The following is a 27,671-nucleotide window of genomic DNA, read 5'->3' on the forward strand; positions in this document are numbered from 1 at the left end:
TTGTCACGACTCCATCCTGGATTTTCCATTGTTAGTTTTACTCAGTTCAATTTATTCCCACTCACTCATAGTATTAGTATCCCATACTGCAATTCTCACTGATAATTCAAGTGATAAACACTGTGTCTTTGTCAAAGTAATGTCTCCAGTGTTGTTTGTAAACAAACTTTTGCAGCACAGTAACAAATTAAAACATGCTATTGCTGTCTACAGTATTACTGATGGTTTCTGTGCCTTTGTGCACCCAGCTCAATCATTAATTAAGACCAAAACATTTATCATGATCTTTTATTTACCCCTTTTGTTGTTATATGTCTGCAATTTTAATTTGAAAAGCTATTAGAGACTTTACAGACAACTGGGGTTCAAAAAAGTCTGATATTCTTGATCTCTACTGCAGGGTGACACTCACCATTTCACAATGAGACAGGTTGCCTCTTCATCTAACATGTTGGTATGGAATATGTGCATCAACAACATGGCAGGTCTTACTTGTTATGTGTCCTGACTGGGTTTGATTGCTATGTTCATTGATCAGAAACAACCAATGAGCTGAATATCATGTGGACTGTTCTAATGAGCCTCTATCTGATGTTCAGATCGAGAAGGAAAAAACTCATTTCAAAGACACTGCTTCTCTCACAGTATGAGCGTGTGAAATTGATCCTTGACTCAGTTGGTATCACACCCCAAAGTGCATTATGACCATTGAAATCTCCCACAAGAAGAAATGGTTAGGGGAACTGTAACTGGATGTTTACCATTATCATGTTCACTTACAGAGAAAAATACTAGTGCAACCTTCTTCTGGCACTATTTAGTCTGAAACATATACTTTTCTTTTCAACACCACAATCAAATTAATTTTAAAAAAAGGAATTTTTGAGCTTACTTCATTGCTCTTACTCCTGAATTTTCTTCTCTTCTACAAATGATAAACAATCTTTATTCTAGACTGTATGACTGATGGAAAGGTTAACATAAATGTATGGTAAAGAGTGTAAATGTTGTTACTACCTGCAAATCTTCGTTGCATATTCCACTAGCTACTTGTGGATTTACTTTAGACATAAGTGTCTCATATTAAGACTAACAAAACTGATGTTTATATCTTAAAGCAACACAGAAAAACTGAAAGTTAGCATAAAAGTGGCAGTTTTCTACAGAATACCATTTACTCCTTTCACAAAATTCTCACTTTTCTAAAAGTTTTTTTTTCTTATTATTTATATTTCAATTGCTCACATCAATTCCCTTTGATTTCTAAAGTAAACAATGCCTGTGTTAAAATTTAGTGTGATGTAAATCTTGGAAACAATTTGATAATTACTATGCTATTTCTCATTTTATAATTGCTTGGTTACAAATAATATAGATGTTTCTATTAGAACAACCCCATTTCCTAATTGTTACACACTACATAGTTGTGGTACAGCTACAGTTACTCAGTATAACAAAAGGTACCATGGTTGGCAGAGCCAGATAATGGGAGATATGGAAAGTCCAGGTTGCATATCAACACAGTTATGAAACAGATAGATTGATACTCACCATAAAGATGATACATTGAGTTGCAGACAAACATAATGAAAAGACTGTTACACACTGAGCTTTTGGGCAAAAAATATTCTTTAGAAAAGACAGGAGAAAACACACACACACACACACACACACACACACACACACACACACACACACACACACCTCATGCACACTATAGGCCTATATCTCTGACATCGATCTGTTGTAGAATTTTAGAACATGTTTTTTGCTCACGTATCATGTCATTTCTGGAAACCCAAAATTTACTCTGTAGGAGTCAACATGGATTCCGGAAACAGCGATCGTGTGAGACCCAACTCACTTTATTTGTACATGATACCCAGAAAATATTAGACACAGGCTCCCAGATAGATGCCATTTTCCTTGGCTTCCGGAATGCATTCAATACAGTTCCGCACTGTCACCTGATAAACAAAGTAAGGGCCTATAGAATATCAGACCAGCTGTGTGGCTCCGTTGAAGAGTTTTTAGCAAACAGAACACAGTATGTTGTTCTCAATGTAGAGACGTCTACAGACATTAAAGTAACCTCTGGTGTGCCACAGGGGAGTGTTATGGGACCATTGCTTTTCACAATATATATAAATGACCTAGTAGATAGTGTCGGAAGTTCCATGTGGCTTTTCGCAGATGATGTTGTAGTATACAGAAAAGTTGCAGAATTAGAAAACTGCAGTGAAATGCAGGAAGATCTGCAGCAGATAGGCACTCAGTGCAGGGAGTAGCAAATGACCCTTAACATAGACAAATGTAATATATTGCGAAGACATAGAAAGAAGGATCCTTTATTGTATGATTATAGGACAGCAGAACAAACACTGGTAGCAGTTACTTCTGTAAAATATCTGGGAGTATGCATACAGAACAATTTGAAGTGAAATGATCATATAAAATTAATTGTTGGTAAGGCGGATGCCAGGTTGAGATTCATTGTGAGAGTCCTTAGAAAATGTAGTCCATCAACAAAGGAGGTGGCTTACAAAACACTCATTCGACCTATACTTGACTATTGCTCATCAGTGTGGGATCCGTACCTGGTCAGGTTGACAGAGGAGATAGAGAAGATCTAAAGAAGAGCGGCGTGTTTCATCACAGTGTTCTCTGTTAAGTGTGATAGCATTATGGAGATGTTCAGCAAACTCAAGTGGCAGACTCTGCAAGAGAGGCGCTCTGCATTGCAGTGTAGCCTGCTATCCAGGTTTTGAGAGTGTGCATTTCTGGATGAGGTATCGAATATATTGCTTCCCCCTAATTATACCTCTCAAGGAGACCATGAATGTAAAATTAGAGAGATTCGAGTGTGCACGGAGGCTTTCCAGGAGTCGTTCTTCCTGCGAACCATACCCAACTGGAACAGGAAATGGAGGTAATGACAGTGGCATATAAAGTGCTCTCAGCCACACACCGTTGGGTGGCTTGCAGAGTATAATTGTAGATGTATATGTGACTGTTGTCTAATCAGACATATAAGTTTGCATGGCAAAATTCTGGAATGTGAACCACATTTCATATTATCATTATTGTATTTTGCCTCTGGTCACCTCTTATATCAAGGAAGAGGACAGTTGAAAACTAAATCACAAATCCATCTGCACCAGCACATGTTCCACGGGTTCTTTCTAACTTCTTGAAAATGGCATATAGAACTAACAGTTCATTATCATATTGCAGAACTATTTTGTGTTGATTTTCCAGCATACATGGGTTGGGACATTTCCAGGGGCAGATTTGGACTCCAACCACAATTTATTGGTTATGAACTGTTGATTAAAACAGAAGAAATTGCAAAAATATGGGAATTTAAGGAGGTGGGACCTGGATAAACTGAAAGAACCAGAGATTGTGGAGAGTTTCAAAGAGAGTACTAGGGAACTGTTGACAAGAACAGGGGAAAGAAATACAGTAGAAGAAGAATGGGTAGCTTTGAGAGATGAAATAGAGAAGGCAGCAGAGGATGAAGTAGGTAAAAAGATGAGGGCTAGTAGAAATCCTTGGGTAATGGCAGAGATGTTGAATTTAATTGATGAAAGAAAAAACTATAAAAATGCTATAAATGAAGGTGAAAAGGAATGCATACATCTAAAAAATGAGATCAACAGGAAGTGCAAAATGACTCAGCTGGGCTGGCTAGAGACAAATGTAAGGATGTAAACACATATATCACTAGATATAAGATAAATACAGCTTACAGGAAAATTAAAGAGACCTTTGGAGAAAAGAGAACAACCTGTATGAATATCAAGAGCTTGGATGGAAAACTAGCCCTAAGCAATGAAGGGAAAACAGAAAGGTGGAAGGCATATATAGAGGGTCTATACAAGGGTGATGTACTTGAGGGCAATATTATGGAAATGGAAGAGAACATACATGACGATGAAATGGGAGATGTTATACTGCAAGAAAAATTTGACAGAGTAAGTCGAAACAAGGCCCTGGGACTAGACAACATTTCATTAGAACTACTGATAGCTTTGGGAGAGCCAGCCATGACAAAGCTCTTCCATTTGGTGAGCAACATGAATGAGACAGGCAGAATACCTTCACACTTCAAGAAGAATATAATAATTCCAATCCCAAAGATAGCAGGTGTTGACAGTAGTGAAAATTACTGAACTATAAGTTTAATAAGTCATGGTTACAAAATACTGACATGAATTCTTTACAAACATATGGAAAACTGGTGGAAGCTGACCTCAGGGAAGATCAGTTTGGATTCCATAGAAATGTTGCAACACATGAGGCAATACAGACCCTACGACTTATCTTAGAAGATAGGTTAAGGAAAGGTAAACCCATATTTCTAGCATTTGTAGACTTAGGAAAAGCTTTTGACAATGTTGACTGGAATACTCTCTTTCAAATTCTAAGAGTGATCAGTGTAAACTACAGGCAACAAAAGGCTATTAACAATTTGTACAGAAACCAGATGGCAGTTATAAGAATCGAGGGCCATGAAAGGGAAGCAGTGATTGAGAAGGTAGTTAGACAGGGTTGAAGCCTACCCCCAATTTTATTCAACCTCTAGACTGAGTACTACTACAGTAGTACAAGTTTATAAGCCAACTAGCTATGCATGACGAAGAAATTGAAGAAATGTATGATGAAATAAAAGAAATCATTAAGATAATGAAGGGAGATGAAAATTTAATAGTCATGGGTGACTGGAATTCGGTAGTTGGAAAAGGGAGAAAAGGAAACGTAGTAGGTGAATATGGATTGGGTCTAAGAAATGAAAGAGGAAGCCGCCTGGTAGAATTTTGCACAGAGCATAACTTAATCATAGCTAACTCTTGGTTTAAGAATCATGGAAGAAGGTTGCACACATGGAAGAACCCTGGAGATACTAAAAGGTATCAGATAGATTATATAATGGTAAGACAGAGATTTAGGAACCAGGTTTTAAATTGTAAGACATTTCCAGTGGCAGATGTGGAGTCTAACCACAATCTATTGGTTATGAACTGTAGATTAAAACTGAAGAAACTGCAAAAAGGTGGGAATTTAAGGAGATGGGACCGGATAAACTGAAAGAACCAGAGGTTGTACAGAGTTTCAGGGAGAGCATAAGGGAACAATTGACAGGAATGTGGGAAAGAAATACAGTAGAAGAAGAATGGGTAGCTTTGAGGGATGAAGTAGTGAAGGCAGCAGTGGATCAAGTAGGTAAAAAGATGAGGGCTAGCAGAAATCCTTGGGTAACAGAAGTAATATTGAATTTAATTGATGAAAGGAGAAAATATAAAAATGCAATAAATGAAGCAGGCAAAAAGGAATGCAAACGTCTGAAAAATGAGATCGACAGGAAGCGTAAAATGGCTAAGCAGGGATGGCTAGAGGACAAATGTAAGGATGTAGAAGCTTAGCTCACTAGGGGTAAGATAGATACTGCCTACAGGAAAATTAAAGAGACCTTTGGAGATAAGAGAACCATTTGTATGAACATCAAGATCTCAGATGGAAATCCAGTTCTAAGCAAAGAAGGGAAAGCAGAAAGGTGGAAGGAGTATATAGAGGGTCTATACAAGGGTAATGTACTTGAGGACAATATTATGGAAATGGAAGAGAATGTAGATGAAGATGAAATGGGAGATACGATACTGCGTGAAGAGTTTGACAGAGCACTGAAAGACCTGAGTCGAAATAAGGCCCCCGGAGTAGACAACATTCCACTGGAACTACTGACGGCCTTGGGAGAGCCAGTCCTGACAAAACTCTACCATCTGGTGAGCAAGATGTATGAAACAGGTGAAATACCCTCAGACTTCAAGAAGAATATAATAATTCCAATCCCAAAGAAAGCAGGTGTTGACAGATGTGAAAATTACCAAACAATCAGATTAATAAGCCACAGCTGCAAAATACTAACATGAATTCTTCACAGACGAATGGAAAAACTAGTAGATGCCGACCTCGGGGAAGATCAATACTGACCTTACGACTTATCTTAGAAGAAAGAATAAGGAAAGGCAAACCTACGTTTGTAGCATTTGTAGACTTAGAGAAAGCTTTTGACAATGTTGACTGGAATACTCTCTTTCAAATTCTAAAGGTGGCATGGGTAAAATACAGGGAGCGAAAGGCTATTTACAATTTGTGCAGAAACCAGATGGCAGTTATAAGAGTTGAGGGACATGAAAGGGAAGCAGTGGTTGGGAAGGGAGTAAGACAGGGTTGTAGCCTCTCACCGATGTTATTCAATCTGTATATTGAGCAACCAGTGAAGGACACAAAAGATAAATTCGGAGTAGGTATTAAAATCCATGGAGAAGAAATAAAAACTCTGAGGTTCGCTGATGACATTGTTATTCTGTCAGAGACAGCAAAGGACCTGGAAGAGCAGCTGAGTAGAATGGATAGTGTCTTGAAAGGGGGATGAAAGATGAACATTAACAAAAGCAAAATGAGGATGAAGGGAATGTAGTGTAATTAAATCCAGCAATGATGAAGGAATTAAATTAGGAAATAAGACACTCAAAGTAGTAAACAAGTTTTGCTATTTGGGGATCAAAATAACTGATGGTGGTTGAAATAGAGAGGATATAAAATGTAGATTGGCTATGGCAAGGAAAATGTTTCTGAAAAGAGAGAAATTTGTTAACATTGGGTAAGATTTAATTGTAATGAAGTCTTTTCTGAAAGTATTTGTATGGAGTGTAGCCATGTATGGAAGTGAAACATGAACGATAACTAGTTTAGACAAGAAGAGAATAGTAGCTTTCAAAATGTGGTGCTACAGAAGAATACTGAAGATTAGGTGGGTAGATCACATACCTAATGAGGAGGTTCTGAATGGAATTGGGGAGAAGAGGAATTTGTGTCACAACTTGACTAGAAGAAGCGATCGGTTGGTAGGACATGTTCTGAGGCATCAAGGGACCACGAATTTAGTATTGGAGGGAAACGTGAAGGTTAACAATGTGGAAGACCAAGAGATGAATACGGATGCATTTAACCATTTGTTAATGTCTATTTATTTCAAACTGTTTAAAATTTTAAATAATAATAGGCGTCCCTCTTGATCATGCATATAAAAGCAGCTAACCATAAAGCATACTTCAGTTTTATAATAATAACACAACCAGTCACCTATAGCAGACAGATGCATGGAGTGCCATAACACTTACCGGTTAAGATTATTCACACTATCTTCCAAGCACTAGCTCTTTTTCCAGCAATAGTACACACATTCACATACACAACCCTACAGACACCCAAAAGCACAACCCTGTGCCTGAAAAATAGCTAGTGCTAAAAAATGCTTTTTCCTATTGTTACTGTGCTGCACGGAAATACGCTATAGCTTAGTGGTTGTCCTTTTGTTTTGTGTACTTTAGTTTTATGTAGAAATGTGTATCTTTGTTCAGCTACCTATCACTTTTAAAGTGAAGGAAGTTAGAAATATTGTACTTAAAATGTTAAGTAAATAATAACCTCACTCAGTGAACTGTTGCACCAAAAATTTACCAAATAGATATGATAAACAGAACAATGGGATTAAGAAAATTATTGAATTGTCATACAGACTCTCTCTAAAAGAGAGAAGAAAGGGAGAGAGGGAGAGAGAGAGAGAGAGAGAGAGAGAGAGTTGGGGGGGGAAGGGGTGTATTTTCACATGTTTGATATGAAGTTTTCTGTTCGTTTGTGTATGGTATTCTCACCTACACATGACATTTTTAAGGCTTTTTTTTGTATATGTCAAAGTTGGGAATTTTGTATTACATAGAAAATTCAGAATTTGGTACAGTTAACTTTATTTACCATTTCATATTTGCTTTGTTTGTAAAGGAAAAGGCCATTTAATGTAAAAGAAGGAAAAATGTGACAATAAAGTTTCTTTAATTCTAAGACTGAAGAAATGATTTTAGCTTTTATAGCAGTGATAGTTTTCAGGTTATTATCTTCACTTCAAGAGAGAATTTGGAGAATGGGAGCAGATCAGTATACCAGCACATGAAACAAGCTATACTGTCAGGGGTCTACAGTGTGGAACGAGACACCAGCTCTATCTTCAGGCATTCAATCAACTAGGGAAAAGTTCTCCGACACCAATTGTGTCTCTACACACTCAAGGAGCTGGTATGTTATCTTCTCAAACTACTCTGATTATTGAATATGAGTGTTTTTCAAGAAGAATAGATACCCACTTCAGGCAAACACACATTTCTTAAAATGTCTCCACATAATTAATTAAAGCATCATGTGGTTTCAACCTGTTGGTCTTCTTTTGAATCTGACTTCATCTCCAAAAGCATTGAAGTTTGATGTGTCCAAAATGGATTCCATGTCCCAGATCCTAGATCTTAACAGATGAAGTATCTCACACTAGTAAACATACAAGTTGGTACTCTTAACAGTCTACAAGTCAAAGACAGCAAATTTTTTAAGCTCCATTATGCACCATGGGGATTTTTGAACAAGACTTTTCTAAAATAATTGTAAAGTCATTTTAAGTGGGGACTTTAATTTTGATTTTCATAAGAATCAAGAATTTGTAAGCTTTGGTTTATGCTCTGTAGCAACACTCCCAACAGAGACAAAAGGTCACACTAAAACTACACTTAAATACTTGTTTCAAAGTTATTGTTCTTCAGTTAGTTACATAATGAAATAATATTAAAATGTCTGCTTGAGCTGGACAGCATGTTAATGAGTGTGAAACATCCTGTCAAGTTAAGTCTACTTAAATATATCCCATTGTTTTGAATCTAGTTTCTCATCAAGACCGGTGAATATAGATTATAACAGAAATGGGTATAAAAGAATCTTAATATTAAACCAAAACACTGTGTGCCACAAACAAAGGTGATAAAATGAGAACCATTTTTCTGAATTAAACTGTGGAGCAGCTGGAGAGGTAATATCAGAATGAGACCACAGACACCGATATTCAATTAACATTTTTATAGTCAATAAAAGTTTTCTTGGTTTGTGACCACATTGTCAAAATGTAAAACTATCAACAATTCAGTCACTTTTGTAAGTGACCTTTTTCAGGGTGTTTTTGTTCACTGCTGAAACTTTGTTTCTTACATACCTGTAGATGTGGCTGTTATCTGAATCTGATGGGCCAGTAAGGATGAAGGGGAGGGATGTTAGAAGTTCTTTATTGATGTTTTTATTATTACTTTTCATTGGTGGAAACCCAATGTTTTGATTAGTGTTTGAATTACTGCTACCCATTGGTGGTAATTGACGAATGGAAAACCAGGCAGCAGTTGTAATGTGGCACTGTTTTCCTGTTTTCTAGCACTGACTAAGGTGTGGCAGTACTCTATGTACCTGCAGCTGCTGTGGTCTTCTGCGTCATGAGCTGTCATCCCATAATGCTGTTATTGCTGGCAGCTAAGATGTCGGAAGTCGGTACCCATCTTCTCTGATCATGTTGGCAGTTCGCTTGGCTATTTCTATTACCTTTCTAATCTTTCTCCTGAAAGTAAGAGGCTGCTTCACCAGTATGTGACCTTCACCAAAATCAATCTGTTTGCTGCACTCATCTTGGTGTTCTGCTACTGCTGACTTGGTGTATTTTCTTTGTGTTTTTTCTTTTGTGTTTAGATATCTGTGTGCTAACAGGTCACCTGGTCTTGCCTACATACGCTAATCCACATCCGCACCTAATTTTGTAAACTCCTGGAACATTTAGTTTGTCAACTACACCTTTCGCTGTGTGAAGAACATTTTTCATTCTGTTGCTGCTTCAGAAAATTGGCAGATAATTTTGCATATCCGTTCAATGACACCTTGTACATATGGTAGCAGAGCGATGTTTCTTCGACATATTGACAATATGATCACAAGCCCAGAAAAATTTTATTAACTGTGACAATGGGCGCAGAAGCCTATGTTTATATTTAACCAAACTATATGGGCAGGTAGTCTATGGAAACATCAGGTAGTTGGAAACGCTGTGATTAAGAAGAGGTAAACTGCTGAATGATGTTGCTTTTTTGAAGAGATGCATGGACACCAGTGTAGTGTCAAAATTCTTAAGGCTGACATCCCATGCAAAATTGAACAAGATGAAGAATATCTGTGTACAAGCCAGCAAGGTTTTGTTATGGGAAAGGATCCGCCACATTCAAGAAAGTCTCAACACAAACAACAGGAAAGTTTGCCAACTGCACCTCTTCCTTGTTGGAAAGCTAGACATGTATGACAGGGAGAAGGTTGACACGTTAATCTTTCAACAGGCCACAAGGTTGAGTGATAGCACTGCCATCCATCAGATGAGGAGTTCGACAAACTTCAGCAGAAAACCACCGAGGAAGGACTAATGCTGGACACACGACAAATGGTGGTTAACCTCTACAGCCACGTATTTAGCGAGGCAGCCATACAAATTCTGGCTAAAGGGATGAATTTTGTAGTTGCACCAAAACGAGTTCCAAAAGAAGATATCATTGAATCTGTTGAGGCTTCGATTCATCATCTACCACAAGCTGAGGCAGAGAAGATTAGACAAGAAATGGTATGGGTTTTGACTCTCGCAAAGCCTCCCAAAACAAAATATCAGAAAGGAGGAACATCATGCTATTGCAGAACTGAAGAACAGCTCTCATTTAGTAATAATATGAGCAGACAAGGGAAATGTGCCTAATGTGTTGGACACTGAAGATTATAGCAAAAGAGAGGAGGATCTCCTGAATGAACCCATTTATAAGAAGCTTAAGGGAGATCCAACAGCCAAGATAATTAAATCAATGCAAGCACTGCTAAAGCAACCTAGAATGAATTTTGACATGGCCAGAAGACTTATCCCACAGGCAGACTTATTCCACAGGCACCACGGATATCTGGTGTGAAGATTCATAAAGAGACCATTCCTTTATGACTGACTGTGGGCACCATTAATTCACCAATGTACAGTCTAGCAAAGGAATTGGTCCCAAAGCTCCAACATTTTGTGAGTCACACAAAGGACTTCACCAATTTTATAGAACTTTTAAATGTAAAGTATATCTTAGCCACAAAGCTGACAGTTAGCTTCGGTGTGAAGTTTTTATTCAGGAATACACCCATACATGACACCACAAACATCTTAGAGCAACGCATGACAATCGATATCTATGATATAGCCTGCCGATGTTTAACGACCACCTATTTCAAATCATCACGCTATGAGGAAGAAATCCACCCTGCACCCTTGAACCAAGAGGGCTCACATGATCAGCGATAAGGAACATCTAAAGTGTGAACTACAAAACCTCAAGTCCATTTTTGGTGCCAATGGTTATGGGATGAAACTAATAGAAAAAGCTATGGCAACAAAGAATGAAGGCAATAGAGGAGAGCAGAAGGAAGCACGAAACATAGCTTTATTACCATATGTTCTAGGTGTCACTGATCAGGTGGGCAAAATTCTCAAACGAGCAGGCATCAAGGTAATTTACTGAAGCTGCAATAGAATAAAAGATGCTCTTCCCACAATGAAACATACAGTTGACAAACTACATGCTCCTGGATATCTGAACACAAAAGACATATCTGACTAAGACAACACACCAAATCAGCAGTGGCAGAACACCAGGGTGAGTGCGGCAACCAGATTGATTTTGGTGAAGCTCATGTACTGGCAAAACAGCCTCTTCCTTTCAAGAAGAAGATTAGAGAGGAAATAGACACAGCCAAGCGACTTGCCAACATGAACAGAGAAGATGGGTACTGACTTCCGATATCTCGGCTGCCAGCAATAACAGCGTTACAGGATGACAGCTCACATGGAGCAATACACACAGGCATGTGGGAGACTGCTGTGGCCACAGATATATAGAGTACCAGCGCCTCAGCCAGTGCTAGAAAGCAGGGAAAAAACACAATGTCATGACTACTGCCTGGTTTTCCATTCACCAATTCCCACCAACCACAAGCAGTAGTGCAAAAACCAATCAAAATGTCTGGTTTCCACCCATGAAAATAAATAAGAAAAACACCAATAAAGAACTTCTAACATCCCTACCCTTCATCTTTACCAGCCTACCAGAATTAGATAACATCTACATCTGCTGGTATATAAGAAACAAAGTTTCAGCAGTGAACAAAAGCACCCTGAAGAAGGTCACTTGCACTAGTGACCGAAACGTTGGCAATTTTACATATTGACAATCCAGTCACAAACACACAAGAAAATTTACTGACTGTGACAATGGCTGTAGAAGCCTACATTAATATTAAACATTTTTATGTTAAAGCATCATGAATAGCCAAAGAAAAGAGATGTTATGCACTTCGGCAGTTATTCTTCATGATGGCAGATAGTACAGTGACTACAAATAATCAATAATGTACAGACTTCACTAGATTTACAAAGGTAGACCCTCTAGGTAGCAGTATATACATTAAGAACACTTGAAGGATACAAGTAAACAAATAATAAAATCATTAAATCACAGAAAATAGTAATTTTCTGGTCATGATGGTGTGGCAGCAAAGTACTGAAAATCTTTGCTAGCTTAAATTAACCCATATTTAGCTAAATATGTGAGCAGTAAATGACACACAGTGACTTGATGCCTGCTCATTTGAGAATTTAACCCACCTGATCAGTGACACCTAGAACATATGGTAATAAAGCTATGTTTCGTGCTTCCTTCTCCTCTTCTCTATTGTCTTCATTCTTTGTGACCCCACGCTGAAGAAATGTACAATAGTAATGCTCACATAAAAAAGTTGCCTTTTGTTACATAACAACATGTCATTTCCTTTCCAGACAGTAGTGTGTGATAAAACAGGTTAGCAGGAAAATCAGTGCAGAACTTGAAATATCAGAAGAGTTTTACAGTACCCAAGTATTTCATTCTGAGTATGAGATGTTCTTATTTGAGTGCCTCTATTGCTTGTAGATTTATTCTGTGAAAACATTTGGAACTTGTTAAAGAATCAAACATTTTCCTCAGATCAGTATCAAATTGGATTTCCTTTTGTGACACCTTGAAACATCTTGGCAATGCAATTTCATCTACTATGCAGTGAATACTACATGGGCAATACAGTGTAAAAAAATGTTACTGCTACTTTTATTGCTTGGTTGTCAACAACACACACAAAAAGAAATGATTCCTCTGTATAAATTTGTGATATTAATGGGAACTGATTCATTTCTATTACAGCACCAGTTGCTCCCAGTAACTTTGATCTTATACATGTGAATTCAACATCAATTGCTTTGAATATTACTTCATGGAGGGATGGTGGCTGTCCCATAACATCTTTTGTTGTGGAGTACAGATTGAAACATGGAACTGACTGGACACTTGTATCAAATAACCTAAAAGCTGAACAAAGAGAATATTTTGTACTTGATCTAAACCCTGAGACATGGTATACTCTTCGTATGACAGCACACAACAGTGCCGGCTCTACTGTTTCCACATATGATTTCGTGACCCTTACACATTCAGGAGGTAAGGTATTGTGTAGAATAATACCACAAGTGTAGTTTTACATATATAAATTGCTATAATTACCAAATATATCTACCAACGAAAATATTGTTTATGTGCTGAAGTCATTATCAACTGAAAAGAAAATTTATGTGCATGAAAAATATTTCAACTTAAAATTATAAGCATTTAAGACAAAATCCAAGCACACCTCACAAGTAGAATTTAGTCTGTGGTAAAACAGTTGAAATGAGTAGTAATGAACATATTCCAAGTGCATGACTTACACACAACAGTCATAACACTAATTACGTGCTCCACTAATTTCAGGTTTCGTGGCCCCAGAGCTTATTGTCCATTCTGAATATGGTCAAGAAGGCCTATATAGCAACATAGGGATTATAATAACAACAGTAGCCAGCCTAATTATTGTAGGAGTTTCCAGTCTGGGATTTTTCTTGTACATGAAGAAGAAGCATGAAACATATTTAGCCAACAAGTATGGAGGTAAGATAGACATTTCATCTCTTGTAGAAAAGAGTATTTATGTTCAGTTCAATTTTTGCTGTAAATGTTTTTTACCTATTGAATTAAAGATACAAAAGTGTCCAAGAATGCTCTTCTTGTATTGGTGAATTGAACAGTTTGCTAAAACATGTGACTGTCATGACCATGATTTGGCCATTGGTATGTAGGTCAAGCAATGGATGACCAGTATGGATGATATCATGGCCAGATCACACTTTCTTGGCAGATGGGACACTCCAATTCTAAAATCATGTAAGCAATGAACAGTGGCTGCTTTGATGAGGGGCAACAATAGGTTGATCATTTGAGATGTATTCGGTTTCTTGAATTTTAACACCAGAGAGACATGCCACTTGTCAGTTCAAACCTTGAGAGCAGCAACTAGTGATTAGCTATATCATCCATACCTACTTTAGCACTGCAGGCTAAAGAAGTCATCTTCAACCCTCACCCCCTTCCCCCACGGACACAGAGATTAGGATGAGTGCGGGAACACAACAATTGGCTGCCTGAAGTAAAGTAGAAAGTCTCCTTATTCATATTACATTCCAATGCAAGGACATAAATATGTCATTAATCAAACAAGGAAATGCATTCTGCTCACCATGAAGTATCTTTTTAGGCAGATGGTTGTGATCTTCTCATGTGGGGGAGATTTATACTGTGTTAACTGTGGCCCTATAGAGGTCTCTCATCATCCCTCACCAGCAAATGGTACAGGAACCTACTGTATCGCCATGTGCATTCATTCGTTTGTTCTCAGCATCCAGCAGGTTATCTGCTCCTTCAGCGAGATAATGCAGCATCCACTGCTCCTTAATTGTGTCAGAATGGTCTGATGATAATGAATACTCTAAGGACATGAAGGTGCTTGTTGATCTCCACCCCCCCCCCCCCCCCTTCCATGCCCTCTTGCCTTAAGTGCAGCTTGAATACTACTGAGCAATCTACACATAGTGTAGAGCTTAATTTAATTAGTATTCATGACTATTATAGACCTGGATCACAAAAACTTAGCAGTTCTCTTGAAAATAATAGACACAGTGCATAACTTACACACAACAGTCATAACAGTAATAATACGCTCCACTGATTTCATGTTTCGTGGTCCCAGAACTTACTGTCCATTCTGAATACGGTCAAGAAGGCCTATATAACAGAGGGATTATAATAACAATATTTGCTAGCCTAATTATTGCCATTTGTGACCTTTGGTATGATCTTACAACACCCAATAGCTTGGCCTAGCTGTCACTTTAATTCAGAACACTGAATTCTGCAGCTATTGCTAAACCAAAGCATGCTATGCCACTCACATTTAACCAATGCTTTTGCATTGTTTGTATTTGAACTGATTTGACTATTTCACTGCAAGAATCTGAAAGCCTGTGCAGTGGTCTAGAATATTCGATGAAAGGAAAATAGCATTTAGAGAAGGAAAGGAAAAGGCAAGACTTAGGAAACATAAGGGATTTACAAATAAAATAAAGGCATTACGTTAAAATTGCATGGATTTAGTTGTGTTACATGCCTTAATGAAGACCACTTGCAGCAGTGGTCAAACATTTGGTTCATTGTATTGCAGTATGAAGGGTTGACCAATTCAGAAGAATGTTACAGAGACTGACTGCAGCTGTAAAAATCTGTGAACGTACAGGAATGAGGCGATTACGGAAATGAAAATCGTGTTGTTGTAATATCCCTTTCTGACAAATTAAAATTGTGCAACTGAGACTAAAATTCAAGTTCACACCCCAGTCTGGAAAAAGGTTTTAATCTTTCATGAAGATTCAAAGTAAGCTGGGTTTCACAAGATTATTGTTTCAGGAATGTTTAAAAACACAAGTTTTATTCAGTACATGTCACTGAGTTTAAACTCATAATATATTCTTGGACTTTGCAACAGATAGATGTCACTGACCTAACGATGATGATTATGATTGTTTGGGCATGTGGAATCACAGTCTTTTGCTCGTACTAAAAACTGATGAGATGAATGTGGTTCACATGAATACAGAAACCTGTGCTAGAATAAAAATAAAATATTTTTCTGAAGTTTCTAAGTGTGTGTGGGCACCATAACATTAATACTTGATTGTTTCCTCAATGAGTTAAATTTTTTTTTTTTCAAAAATATTAATCAACCAAGACATATCGACACACACTATTAGTTAGTGAGATGTCTTTAGAACAAAAATAGCCTTCACATCTAGCACCCACATGGAAGTACCAGGCCCATGGTTTTCTATCATAAAACAACATCCTGACAATATTTCTATATATTTTCCAGTTTATTCTTTCTAGATGCAGAAAATACATTCATAATTTTTCACAATCATCAATTCTAATCAAAGACAAGAAAGACATACCACAACCTGCTGGCCTTGCACTCCCCTTATATACAAACATAGAAATTTATGATGCGAAACACAGTGTGATTTTGGTTCACTGGTAATGTTACAATGTTGTTGTTGTTGTTGTTGTTGTTGTTGTCTTCAGCCCTGAGACTGGTTTGATGCAGCTCTCCATGCTGCTCTATCCTGTGCAAGTTTCTTCATCTCCCAGTACCTACTGCAACCTACATTCTTCTAAATCTGCTTAGTATATTCATCTCTTGGTCTCCCTCTACGATTTTTACCCTCCACGCTGCCCTCCAATACTAAATTGGTGATCCCTTGATGCCTCAGAACATGTCCTACCAACCGATCCCTTCTTCTGGTCAAGTTGTGCCACAAACTTCTCTTCTCCCCAATCCTATTCAATACTTCCTCATTAGTTATGTGATCTACCCATCTAATCTTCAGCATTCTTCTGTAGCACCTCATTTCGAAAGTTTCTATTCTCTTCTTGTCCAAACTATTTATCGTCCATGTTTCACTTCCATACATGGCTACACTCCATACAAATACTTTCAGAAATGACTTCCTGACACTTAAATCTATACTCTATGTTAACAAATTTCTCTTCTTCAGAAACACTTTCCTTGCCATTGCCAGTCTACATTTTATATCCTCTCTACTTCGACCATCATCAGTTATTTTGCTCCCCAAACAACAAAACTCCTTTACTACTTTAAGTGTCTCATTTCCTAATCTAATTCCCTCAGCATCACCCGACTTAATTCGACTACACTCCATTATCTTCATTTTGCTTTTGTTGATGTTCATCTTATATCCTCCTTTCAAGACACTATCCATTCCGTTCAACTGCTCTTCCAAGTCCTTTGCTGTCTCTGACAGAATCAGAATGTCATCGGCGAATCTCAAGATTTTTATTTCTTCTCCATGTATTTTAATACCTACTCCGAATTTTTCTTTTGTTTCCTTCACTGCTTGCTCAATATACAGAGTGAATAACATCAGGGAGAGACTACAACCCTTTCTCACTCCCTTCTCAACCACTGCTTCCTTTTCATGTCCCTCAACTCTTATAACTGCCATCTGGTTTCTGTACAAATTGTAAATAGCCTTTCTCTCCCTGTATTTTACCCCTGCCACCTTCAGAATTTGAAAGAGAGTATCCCAGTCAACATTGTCAAAAGCTTTCTCTAAGTCTACAAATGCTAGAAACGTAGGTTTGCCTTTCCTTATTCTTTCTTCTAAGATAAGTTGTAAGGTCAGTATTGCCTCACGTGTTCCAGTGTTTCTACGGTATCCAAACTGATCTTCCCTGAGGTCAGCTTCTACTAGTTTTTCCATTCGTCTGTAAAGAGTTCGTGTTAGTATTTTGCAGCTGATTGTTCGGTAATTTTCACATCTGTCAACACCTGCTTTCTTTGGGATTGGAATTATTATATTATTCTTGAAGTCTGAGGGTATTTCGCCTGTTTCATACATCTTGCTCACCACATGGTAGAGTGTTGTCAGGACTGGCTCTCCCAAGGCCGTCAGTAGTTCCAATGGAATGTTGTCTACTCCGGGGGCCTTGTTTCGACTTAGGTCTTTCAGTGCTCTGTCAAACTCTTCACGCAATATCGTATCTCCCATTTCATCTTCATCTACATCCTCTTCCATTTCCATAATATTGTCCTCAAGTACATCGCCCTTGTATAGACCCTCTATATACTCCTTCCACCTTTCTGCTTTCCCTTCTTTGCTTAGAACTGGGTTTCAATCTGAGCTCTTGATGTTCATACAAGTGGTTCTCTTATCTCCAAAGGTCTCTTTAATTTTCCTGTAGGCCGTATCTATCTTACCCCTAGTGAAGTAAGCCTCTACATCCTTCCTGTCGGTCTCATTTTTGAGACGTTTGTATTCCTTTTTGCCTGCTTCATTTACTGTATTTTTATATTTTCTCCTTTCATCAGTTAAATTCAATATTTCTTCTGTTACCCAAGGATTTCTACTAGCCCTCGTCTTTTTACCTACTTGATCCTCTGCTGCCTTCACTACTCCATCCCTCAAAGCTACCCATTCTTCTTCTACTGTATTTCTTTTCCCCATTTCTGTCAATTGTTCCCTTATGCTCTACCTGAAATTCTGTACATCTCTGTTTCTTTCAGTTTATCCAGGTCCCATCTCTTTAAATTCCCACCTTTTTTGCAGTTTCTTCAGTTTTAATCTCCAGGTCATAACCAATAGGTTGTGGTCGGAGGCCACATCTGCCCCTGGAAATGTATTACAATTTAAAACCTGGTTCCTAAATCTCTCTTTTACCATTGTATAATCTATCTGAAACCTGTCAGTATCTCCAGGCTTCTTCCATGTACACAGCCTTCTTTTATGATTCTTGAGCCAAGTGTTAGCTATGATTAAGTTATACTCTGTGCAAAATTCTACCAGGCGGCTTCCTCTTTCATTTCTTAGCCCCAATCCATATTCACCTACTACGTTTCCTTCTCTCCCTTTTCCTACTACCGAATTCCAGTCACCCATGACTATTAAATTTTCGTCACCCTTCACTATCTGAATAATTTCTTTTATTTGCTCATACATTTCTTCAATTTCTTCGTCATCTGCAGAGCTAGTTGGCATATAAACTTGTACTACTGTAGTAGGTGTGGGCTTCGTATCGATCTTGGCCACAATAATGCGTTAACTATGCTGTTTGTAGTAGCTTACCCGCATCCCTATTTTCCTATTCATTACTAAACCTACTCCTGCATTACCCCTATTTGATTTTGTGTTTATAACCCTGTAGCCACCTGACCAGAAGTCTTGTTCCTCCTGCCACCGAACTTCACTAATTCCCACTATATCTAACTTTAACCTATCCATTTCCCTTTTTAAATTTTCTACCCTACCTGCCCGATTAAGGGATCTGACATTCCACGCTCCGATCCGTAGAACGCCAGTTTTCTTTCTCCTGATAACGACTTCCTCTTGAGTAGTCCCCGCCCGGAGATTAGAATGGGAGACTATTTTACCTCCGGAATATTTTACCCAAGAGGACGCCACCATCATTTAATCATACAGTAAAGCTGCATGCCCTCGGGAAAAATTACGGCCATAGTTTCCCCTTGCTTTCAGCCGTTCGCAGTACCAGCACAGCAAGGCCATTTTGGTTATTGTTACAAGGCCAGATCAGTAAATCATCCAGACTGTTGCCCTTGCAACTACTGAAAAGGCTGCTGCCCCTCTTCAGGAACCACACGTTTGTCTGGCTTGTCAACAGATACCCCTCTGTTGTGGTTGCACCTACGGTACAGCCATCTGTATCGCTGAGGCACGCAAGCCTCCCCACCAATGGCAAGGTCCATGGGGAGAAAAATTACATATTCATGAAAACTTAAATAACAGTATGTTCTACAACAAAAAGGAAAATGTTTGACACAAATTTTAATGTAATTTGAATTTCTGTGAATAAATTTGTAAAATAACCTATTAATTTTTTAATAATTACTTTTTAAAATGCAAAATGCCAATAATTTGCTTAATCATATTAATTACTACCATTTACAGAGGCTTCAATGCCAGAGTTACATACTTAATATCCAACATTTTAAGAACAGGGTTGCCACAAGTATCCCCAAGTGAAATTCCCCTGGTTTCCAGGCAAGTTTTAGCATTTCAACATCTTTTATAATGAACTGTTTTTAGATCGAGAAAGCAAGCCAAATGGTGTACAAGTTTCTTTAAGACCACCAATGTTGGGCCCCCCCTCCCCTCTCCACGTAATAAAGTGAAACACATTTGGTGAAAGAAATGTATAAGGTAGGGACGAGTTGTGTAAACCAACAATATAGGTGACTGCCAATAAAAAGTTATTTCTAAGTTATGTTCACTACTGTCAGTTATTAACCTGCCTTACATCCATTATATCACAGGCATTATGTGATTTTTCCTTCAAGCAATATTTGAGTACATAGTGTACAAACCACCAGCGACTGGCACAAGTTTCTTCTTCCCATTGCCTATACTTTCTAATATTTGAACTACTTTCAAAATGCCAAAATATACTAGAATAAATAAAATTACTATAAAATGCCAAACCTTGCAACGTATTTGTGGTGAGACATTCACAATTTCTGAAATCTATCATCCTGCTGAGGAGCGCTGCAGGCTTGGGTCCTTGGGTAAACCAGGAAAATCTGCTGCATTGTACCATACACAGACAGACCCGGCCTGCAGGCAGATCGGTGAGACTAGATCCAATGGGAAGGGCTTGCACATTAGTGGGTATTGAGGGGCTTCAGATCACAGGCCCAATCCTTTAGAGATACTTGCAGAAATGGCCTGCGTTTTTGGCCCATTGTGGAAGTCCATCATGTGAACAGCTACATGCCACAGACACCATGTTGATGAAATGAGACTGTGGTGATCAATCTATGCAACAGATAACTTGCAAAACTACTCTGAGAATCACTATGAATGAGGAGAGCTAGCAACTCACCATAAAAAGGGTCACTGAACCACAGACAGGCACGTAGAGAAGACAATCACACTCTCACAACTAAATTTTCGGCCATAGCTTTTATCAGAAAACAAGAGCACTCACACATTCATGCAGTCACTTAGGCACAACTCCTGCACACACAACAGCCATCTCCAGCTGCAGTATCGACAATTTCTGAGAATCAGATCCAAACAAACTGCTCCTCACACCTCACTGCCTCTCATTGGCAGCAGTTAGGGTAGTGGCAAAAAGTGGTGGCAGCACTGATTCCAAGCTCAGGGGAATGGTAGGAAGGGGAGAAGCAGTAAGAAAGAGAGAGTAGGGAAGTGGCACATGTACTCAACTCAACGATGCATGACAACTCAGTAAACAAACCATTTCATCTACTGAGGCAAAAACGAGATATTTCCAGCTTTTTTTTCAAATTTGTTTGAAATTCCCTGGTATTCCTTGATTTCCAGAACCTGCGGCAACCCTGAAGAACCATGTTGAAGATGATCATCTACTGAGCTGTTTCCTATTTTAATACTTACTTATGACATTACACACTGTATTTTTAGAAAATCTACTCATTAATTTAATATGAAAATAACAGCAGTACAGAAGTCACAGTAGTATTCTTTTCAATTTGACAACTTTGTTTTCACTAATTGCAAACTCGTAAATATGTTATTATAAGTTGCTAAAATTGTGATTTTGATAATAACATGGTTTTATTGTCAGTAGGCACATAATTTACAATTCTTTCATACAGAGTTAAATAATGAATGATAAATTTCACATATCAATAGTAATAATACAAACATCGAAGTTTTACATCACCCCGGTTCCCAGAACTCCTGAAGATAGACGTTGACTGTGGATATTGTATCACAGACACAGACCCTTTGACCGTTCAGAGATGTCACCATACCTGCCAAAAGATGTAAACAACCATACATGAGCAGCACCTATTAGATGGAGGGGATCCAACAGCCAATCAGTTCCAGTCATTCCACCAGCCACCAGGAAGAAGGTACATGGCTTATGTTGTCTGTAGTTCAACCATGGCTAGATGGTCAATACTGTGGTTTGATCACATCCACATTGTTACTCTGTGCCACAAAGGGAAGTGTCCAGGCACCTTGGAGTGAACCAAAGCGATGTTGTTCAGACATGCAGAAAATACAGAGAAAATACAGAGAAACATGCCTCGCTCAGACCGCCAAAGGGCTACTACTGCAATTGATGTCCGCTACCTACGGATTATGGCTCGGAGAAACCCTGATAGCTATGCCACCATGTTGAATAATGCTTTTTGTGCAGCCACAGGAAATCATGTTACGACTCAAACTGGATGCAATAGGCTGTATGATGTGCAACTTCAGTCCTGAAATCCATGGCTAGGTCCATCTTTGCAACCATGACACTATGCAGCACAGTGCAGATGGACCCAAAAACATGCCAAATGGGCCGCTAAGAATTGGCATCACATTCTCTTCAACAATGAGTGTTGCATATGCTTTCAACCAGACAATCATTGGAGACATGTTTGGAGGCAACCCAGTCAGTCAGTATGCCTTACATACACTGTCCAGCGAGTCCAGCAAGGTGGAGGTTCCTTGCTGTTTTGGGGTGGCATTATGTAGGGCCAACATATGCTGCTGATGGTCATGGAAGGCGCCATAATGGCTGTATGATACATGAATGCCATCCTCCAACCAATAGCGCAACCATATTGGCAGCATATTGGCGAGGCATTCATCTTCATGGACGACAATTCGTGCCCCCATTGGGCACATCTTGTGAATGACTTCCTCCAGAATAATGACATCGCTCGACTAGAGTGATCAGCGTGTTCTTCAGACATGAACCTTATCAAACATCTCTGGGATAGATTGAAAAGGGCTGTTTATGGATGACATGACCCACCAACAACTCTGAGGGATCTATGCTGAATAGCCATTGAGAAGTAGGACAATCTGGACCAACAGTGCCTTGCTGAACTTCTGGATAGTATACAACAATAAACACACGTATGCATCAATCCAAGAGGACATTCTACTGAATATTAGAGGTACCGGTGTTTACAGCAATCTGGACCAGCACCTCTGAAAGTCTGCGTGGTGGTACAATATGAAATGTGTTTTTCTTTAGCAATAAAAAGGATGGAAATAATGTTTATGTTGATCTCTATTCCAATTTTCTGTACAGGTTCTGGAACTCTGGGAACCGAGGTGATACAAAACTTTTTTTCATGTATGTATAGAATTTGATACAGAAAGAAGATGAGCCATCCTGTCTACAATACACTAAACAGTCTGACTGACTAACTTAAGCTGGAGTCTAGACAATTAACAGCTTTTTAAAAGTTTTGCTAAAGTTATCTCATCGTAACAGAGGACACGTCCCCCTCTAGCTTTACTGCTACCCACTGGTCAAAATATAAAACACACACAGTTAAAATGTTGTATATGATGATTCATATGCCAGAAGTATGATAGACTGAGTGGGAAGGGAGTACGGTTGTCCACCTACTGCAAGATGAAGCCACACATTAATGCAAAGTGTCCAGGATAGAGACAGGATGATTTCAGTCCTGGTGAGTGAACTTGTGGGATGTACACCACAGCCATATAGTTGGTTTCCACGACTATGGCTTATTGCGCATCACTGGCAGCTGCCTCCTACTTCCACAGCAGCATGGATTTCTGACGCAATGGTGAGATAACAGCCTGCAAGTGAACAGCATTTTGCGTGACACTGTGACACTGAGTTTCCTGCAGACACCTTTCACTTTTGTATCTGTGAGCTTATTTCCATGAACTATTAAATGCTCTAGTATCCAGAAGAATGATACATATTTCTCCTTCCATTGTAGTGGAAGGAGGGAAAGATGTATGTTTTGGAATATTTTATTTTCTGGGTGATATTAGCTGCAGCACTTGTAGCACATTAAGGCAGTCAGAACAGATAAGAAACTTCTTTTTCTGATGACATCTCATCTGCTGCAGTGCCTTCAGGGTTACATGCAGCTCAGTACTAAATGCTGTAATGGTTGTTTAGAAGTTGAAACCTGAAGACACGGTAGGGGAAGGCTACTCAACAATGAAGGGGATCTCATTGTTTCAAGCTATCTGTATATGCTACAGTAAAATTGTGGTGCATATTTAAAACACTAGTGAACCCGTCAATGCTTCACAACTGCTCATATGTTTGGGAAGTGGATGTTGCAATCCGCTGTGCTCATTAAACTGACACTCACTATCGAACTAAGGAGCATTTTTCAAACAATCTTACAACAGTAATTATCCCTTGTATATGCTAAAATCTTTCTTCATGGCCTTTGGTAACATTTCTGGTGGCCAGCTGCAGTAGTTGTAACATTGTTTACTCGCGCTGTTACCCACCTGCTCTGGTGATGGAGCATCTCTGACTGCGAGCTGGTTTCTGTTAGCTTTTTCTCTTGGTCTTTAGATACTATAACACCAAAGGAATACATGTTAGAACATATCTTTTACAAAGTTTAAACATCCATTTTCTTGCCGAGACTAATTTGAGCCGGCTCTATTACATAAAGGGAAACAAAAAAATCTTAACAAAAAATGTTGGCGCATTATGATGTCCATCCTAACTTCCATCTCTCTTTGTCCATCTCCTCCTCCCTTTCTCTGTACATCACCTAGGTCTGCTTGTCTCTGTCATTGTCCTTGTCCCCCCTTTCTATCCATCTCCTTCCTCCTCCTCTCTATGTTCATTTCCTCCTCTTTCTCTGTCCACCATACCTAACCCCATCCCCTCTGACTGTAAGCTTTGTTTATTTATTTTGCAAACGAAACTTTAATTAGGAACTGAAGTTGGTTAAAATGAATAGGTAAATCGGTTGGGACCATTGGTATGTGGGGTATGGGAGAGACATTCACATGTGTTGGATATGTGAGAACAGTAGCTTCAGTGACAACATTTTGCATGGTTCTAATCTGCAAATATCCTTTCAGATGAAACTTCCTGGCAGATTTAAAAACTGTGTGCCAAGACTGAGACTCTCAGTCGACCACACAGTTTTAATCTGCCAGAAAGTTTCATATCAGTGCATACTCCGCTGAAGAGTGAAAATTTCAGTCTACCCTTTCAGATGATTCAGATTTTCTGGTAGTTTTCTAGTCATAAGCTGATAAGTCATAAATACAACTTTCCTGTTTTATGTTAAAACCGATTGCACAGTCAGTTTTAACAGCAATACGATGCTGTTTCCTTTTATTGTGTCAACACTCATTCTGTTGTCTGCATTGAGTATACGGTGAGATATATTTCAATGCCTCACTGGTGGAAGTTTTTCCCCCAAAAGAAATAAACCATTAACAGAAATCAATGAAATGTTTGCAACATGGCAAATTACAATGAACTGACATCAGTTCAGTCTTTGCAAAACACCAAAGATATGATCACCACCGACAACACACTGAAATATTGCTGTTTGTCATATTTATTTTCATAAAATATCTATTTTCAGTGCATAATTTGTTGTTATGAAAACATGCAACAGCAGAACTGTCAACCTGAAAGTAATATTTTTTTGCTATGAAAATGTGTGACAGTTCTGTCAAACAAACCATTACATTTATTTCACTGAGATTTTCATTAAAAAAATACTGTCTAAATTTCCAACTTTCCCAATGGATTTTCCAAACATTTTTTTCATAAATACCTTGTGCTGACAATTAGAACACAATACATAAAGAATAAGCCAAATTGGTCAAGTCGTTCTAAAGTGATGATATTTATACATGTGGCAATTGATTTTTTATTCATATACATTATAAAAATATACACATAAAATTAGGTGTGGCATGGGTTCTTTCTTTAATATAGTTAATTCTAAAAGAATGCTGTGCAATTTCAGAAGAAACGATGGAATTTTAGTCCTAATTTTGGGTAACTTATTATGTGCTACACCCACCTCCAAATCAAAACTGTTTGCATATACTCTGAAAGATATCACTGCTCGCAAACAGATGTTACAGAGTTGTTTGCATGGAAAGCCAGCAATGGAATGTTTTATAGGTGAAAAGAGGCTAAGAGTACATTTTGTATGTTTGTGTCACAATGAGGAGTGGTCGCCTGATGTAGAGTGGTGCCTCACCAACCTCAGAACAAAGTTTGGGAATGGGGCAAGTACTAAATGCTTCAGTGACCAGCCTATATCATCATGGTGAACAGCATTCATTATTTTCAATAACTCCATAGTCAACTTGGGATCATACAGAGATTTGATAACTTTGGTCTGCTCTCCAAGCTTTGGAGCTAACACATTTTAAAATATTTTGAGCTCTGATGCACCTTGTTTACAAATCTTTCAGGCATGGCAGCCAATTAACCATTTCATCAAAATTAAGTCTCACTGATTGTTTAATGTTTAAAATACCAAAAATACAAAATAGAGCATGGGTGCTCAATGACACACACACACATTTTTAGTTGAAAATTTAATCTAATTGTCAGTTGAGCTGGCAGGTGCTACTTGCAATGCTGGAAGAAAAGCAAAATTTAAAAAATCATTAACAAATAGGAAGCACTGGATGAGGGCTACTTAAAATGCTTCCTTATGGTAGTAGTATTGCTGACTCTGTGTTCTTGGAAAGATATGATATGGTTTTCTGTCTGTGGAAAATGGAGAGCCAAACTACAGTAATGATGTTGTTTTTAGTGTCTGGTCAGGAATAACATAAGTGTTCTGTAATATGAAGTTCTGCATAAATATGCAACTTAAAAGATGTCTCAGTTTGAAAATTGTGTAAAAATCATAAATCTTTCACTGCTGCATTACAATCTTGCACCAATTTCACAAGAATGAAAGTATCAACACAAAATGCCACACAACAGATCATGTCCGCCTTTAGTGATCAATTGGCTTTCTTGCATGAGTGTTGGGTCCTGTGGCCATTTTATTCTCAGTAATGCTTTTGTGGATATATGTTCATGATACTGTCATACAGACAGACTAACATTTTGGCCACTGTTGCAAGGCATTTGCATTAGCATGGTGTGTTTACTGTCAAAAAAGTTCCACTTTCAGGTCTTAAAGAGTGTAATTTCATCATGCTCCAAATGTTTGTTAAGAATGTCTATGAATTCTATTTCTGATTCTATAGCAAGAATGAGGAGGTGGAGACTTATATCCTTTATTGATAGTGTTGTTGTTGTTGTCTTCAGTCCTGAGACTGGTTTGATGCAGCTCTCCATGCTACTCTATTCTGTGCAAACTTCTTCATCTCCCAGTACCTACTGCAACCTACATCCTTCTGAACCTGCTTAGTGTATTCAACTCTTGGTCTCCCTCTATGATTTTTACCCTCCACGCTGCCCTCCAATGCTAACTTTGTGATCCCTTGATGTCTCAGAACATGTCCCTTCTTCTTGTCAAGTTATGCCACAAACTCCTCTTCTCCCCAATTCTACTCAATACCTCCTCATTAGTTATGTGATCTACCCATCTAATCTTCAGCATTCTTCTGTAGCACCTCATTTCGAAAGCTTCTATTCTCTTCTTGTCCAAACTATTTATCGTCCATGTTTCACTTCCATACATGGCTACACTCCATAAAAATACTTTCAGAAATGACTTCCTGACACTTAAATCTATACTCTATGTTAACAAATTTCTCTTCTTCAGAAACGCTTTCCTTGCCATTGCCAGTCTACATTTTATATCCTCTCTAATTCGACCATCATCAGTTATTTTGCTCCCCAAACACCAAAACTCCTTTACTACTGTTGTTGTGTTGTTGTCTTCAGTCCTGAGACTGGTTTGATGCAGCTCTCCATGCTACTCTATCCTGTGCAAGCTGCTTCATCTCCCAGTACCTACTGTAACCTACATCCTTCTGA

The 27,671-nt window shown here is 38.4% G+C and overlaps 1 protein-coding gene across 1 annotated transcript in view; it reads left to right on the forward strand.

Annotated features, from left to right (window-relative positions):
* The window catches only part of LOC126335913 (Down syndrome cell adhesion molecule-like protein Dscam2), a 217,596-nt gene that overhangs the window by 168,999 nt on the left and 20,926 nt on the right, over window positions 1-27,671 (forward strand). The window contains exons 18-20 of the mRNA XM_049999387.1: window positions 7,954-8,139; window positions 13,170-13,463; window positions 13,773-13,949. Of these exons, the coding sequence (XP_049855344.1) occupies window positions 7,954-8,139; window positions 13,170-13,463; window positions 13,773-13,949 (657 nt within the window). The remainder of the gene's footprint in view (window positions 1-7,953; window positions 8,140-13,169; window positions 13,464-13,772; window positions 13,950-27,671) is intronic.

This window comes from Schistocerca gregaria, chromosome 2 (assembly GCF_023897955.1).
Source record: "Schistocerca gregaria isolate iqSchGreg1 chromosome 2, iqSchGreg1.2, whole genome shotgun sequence".
Classification (NCBI taxonomy): domain Eukaryota; kingdom Metazoa; phylum Arthropoda; class Insecta; order Orthoptera; family Acrididae; genus Schistocerca; species Schistocerca gregaria.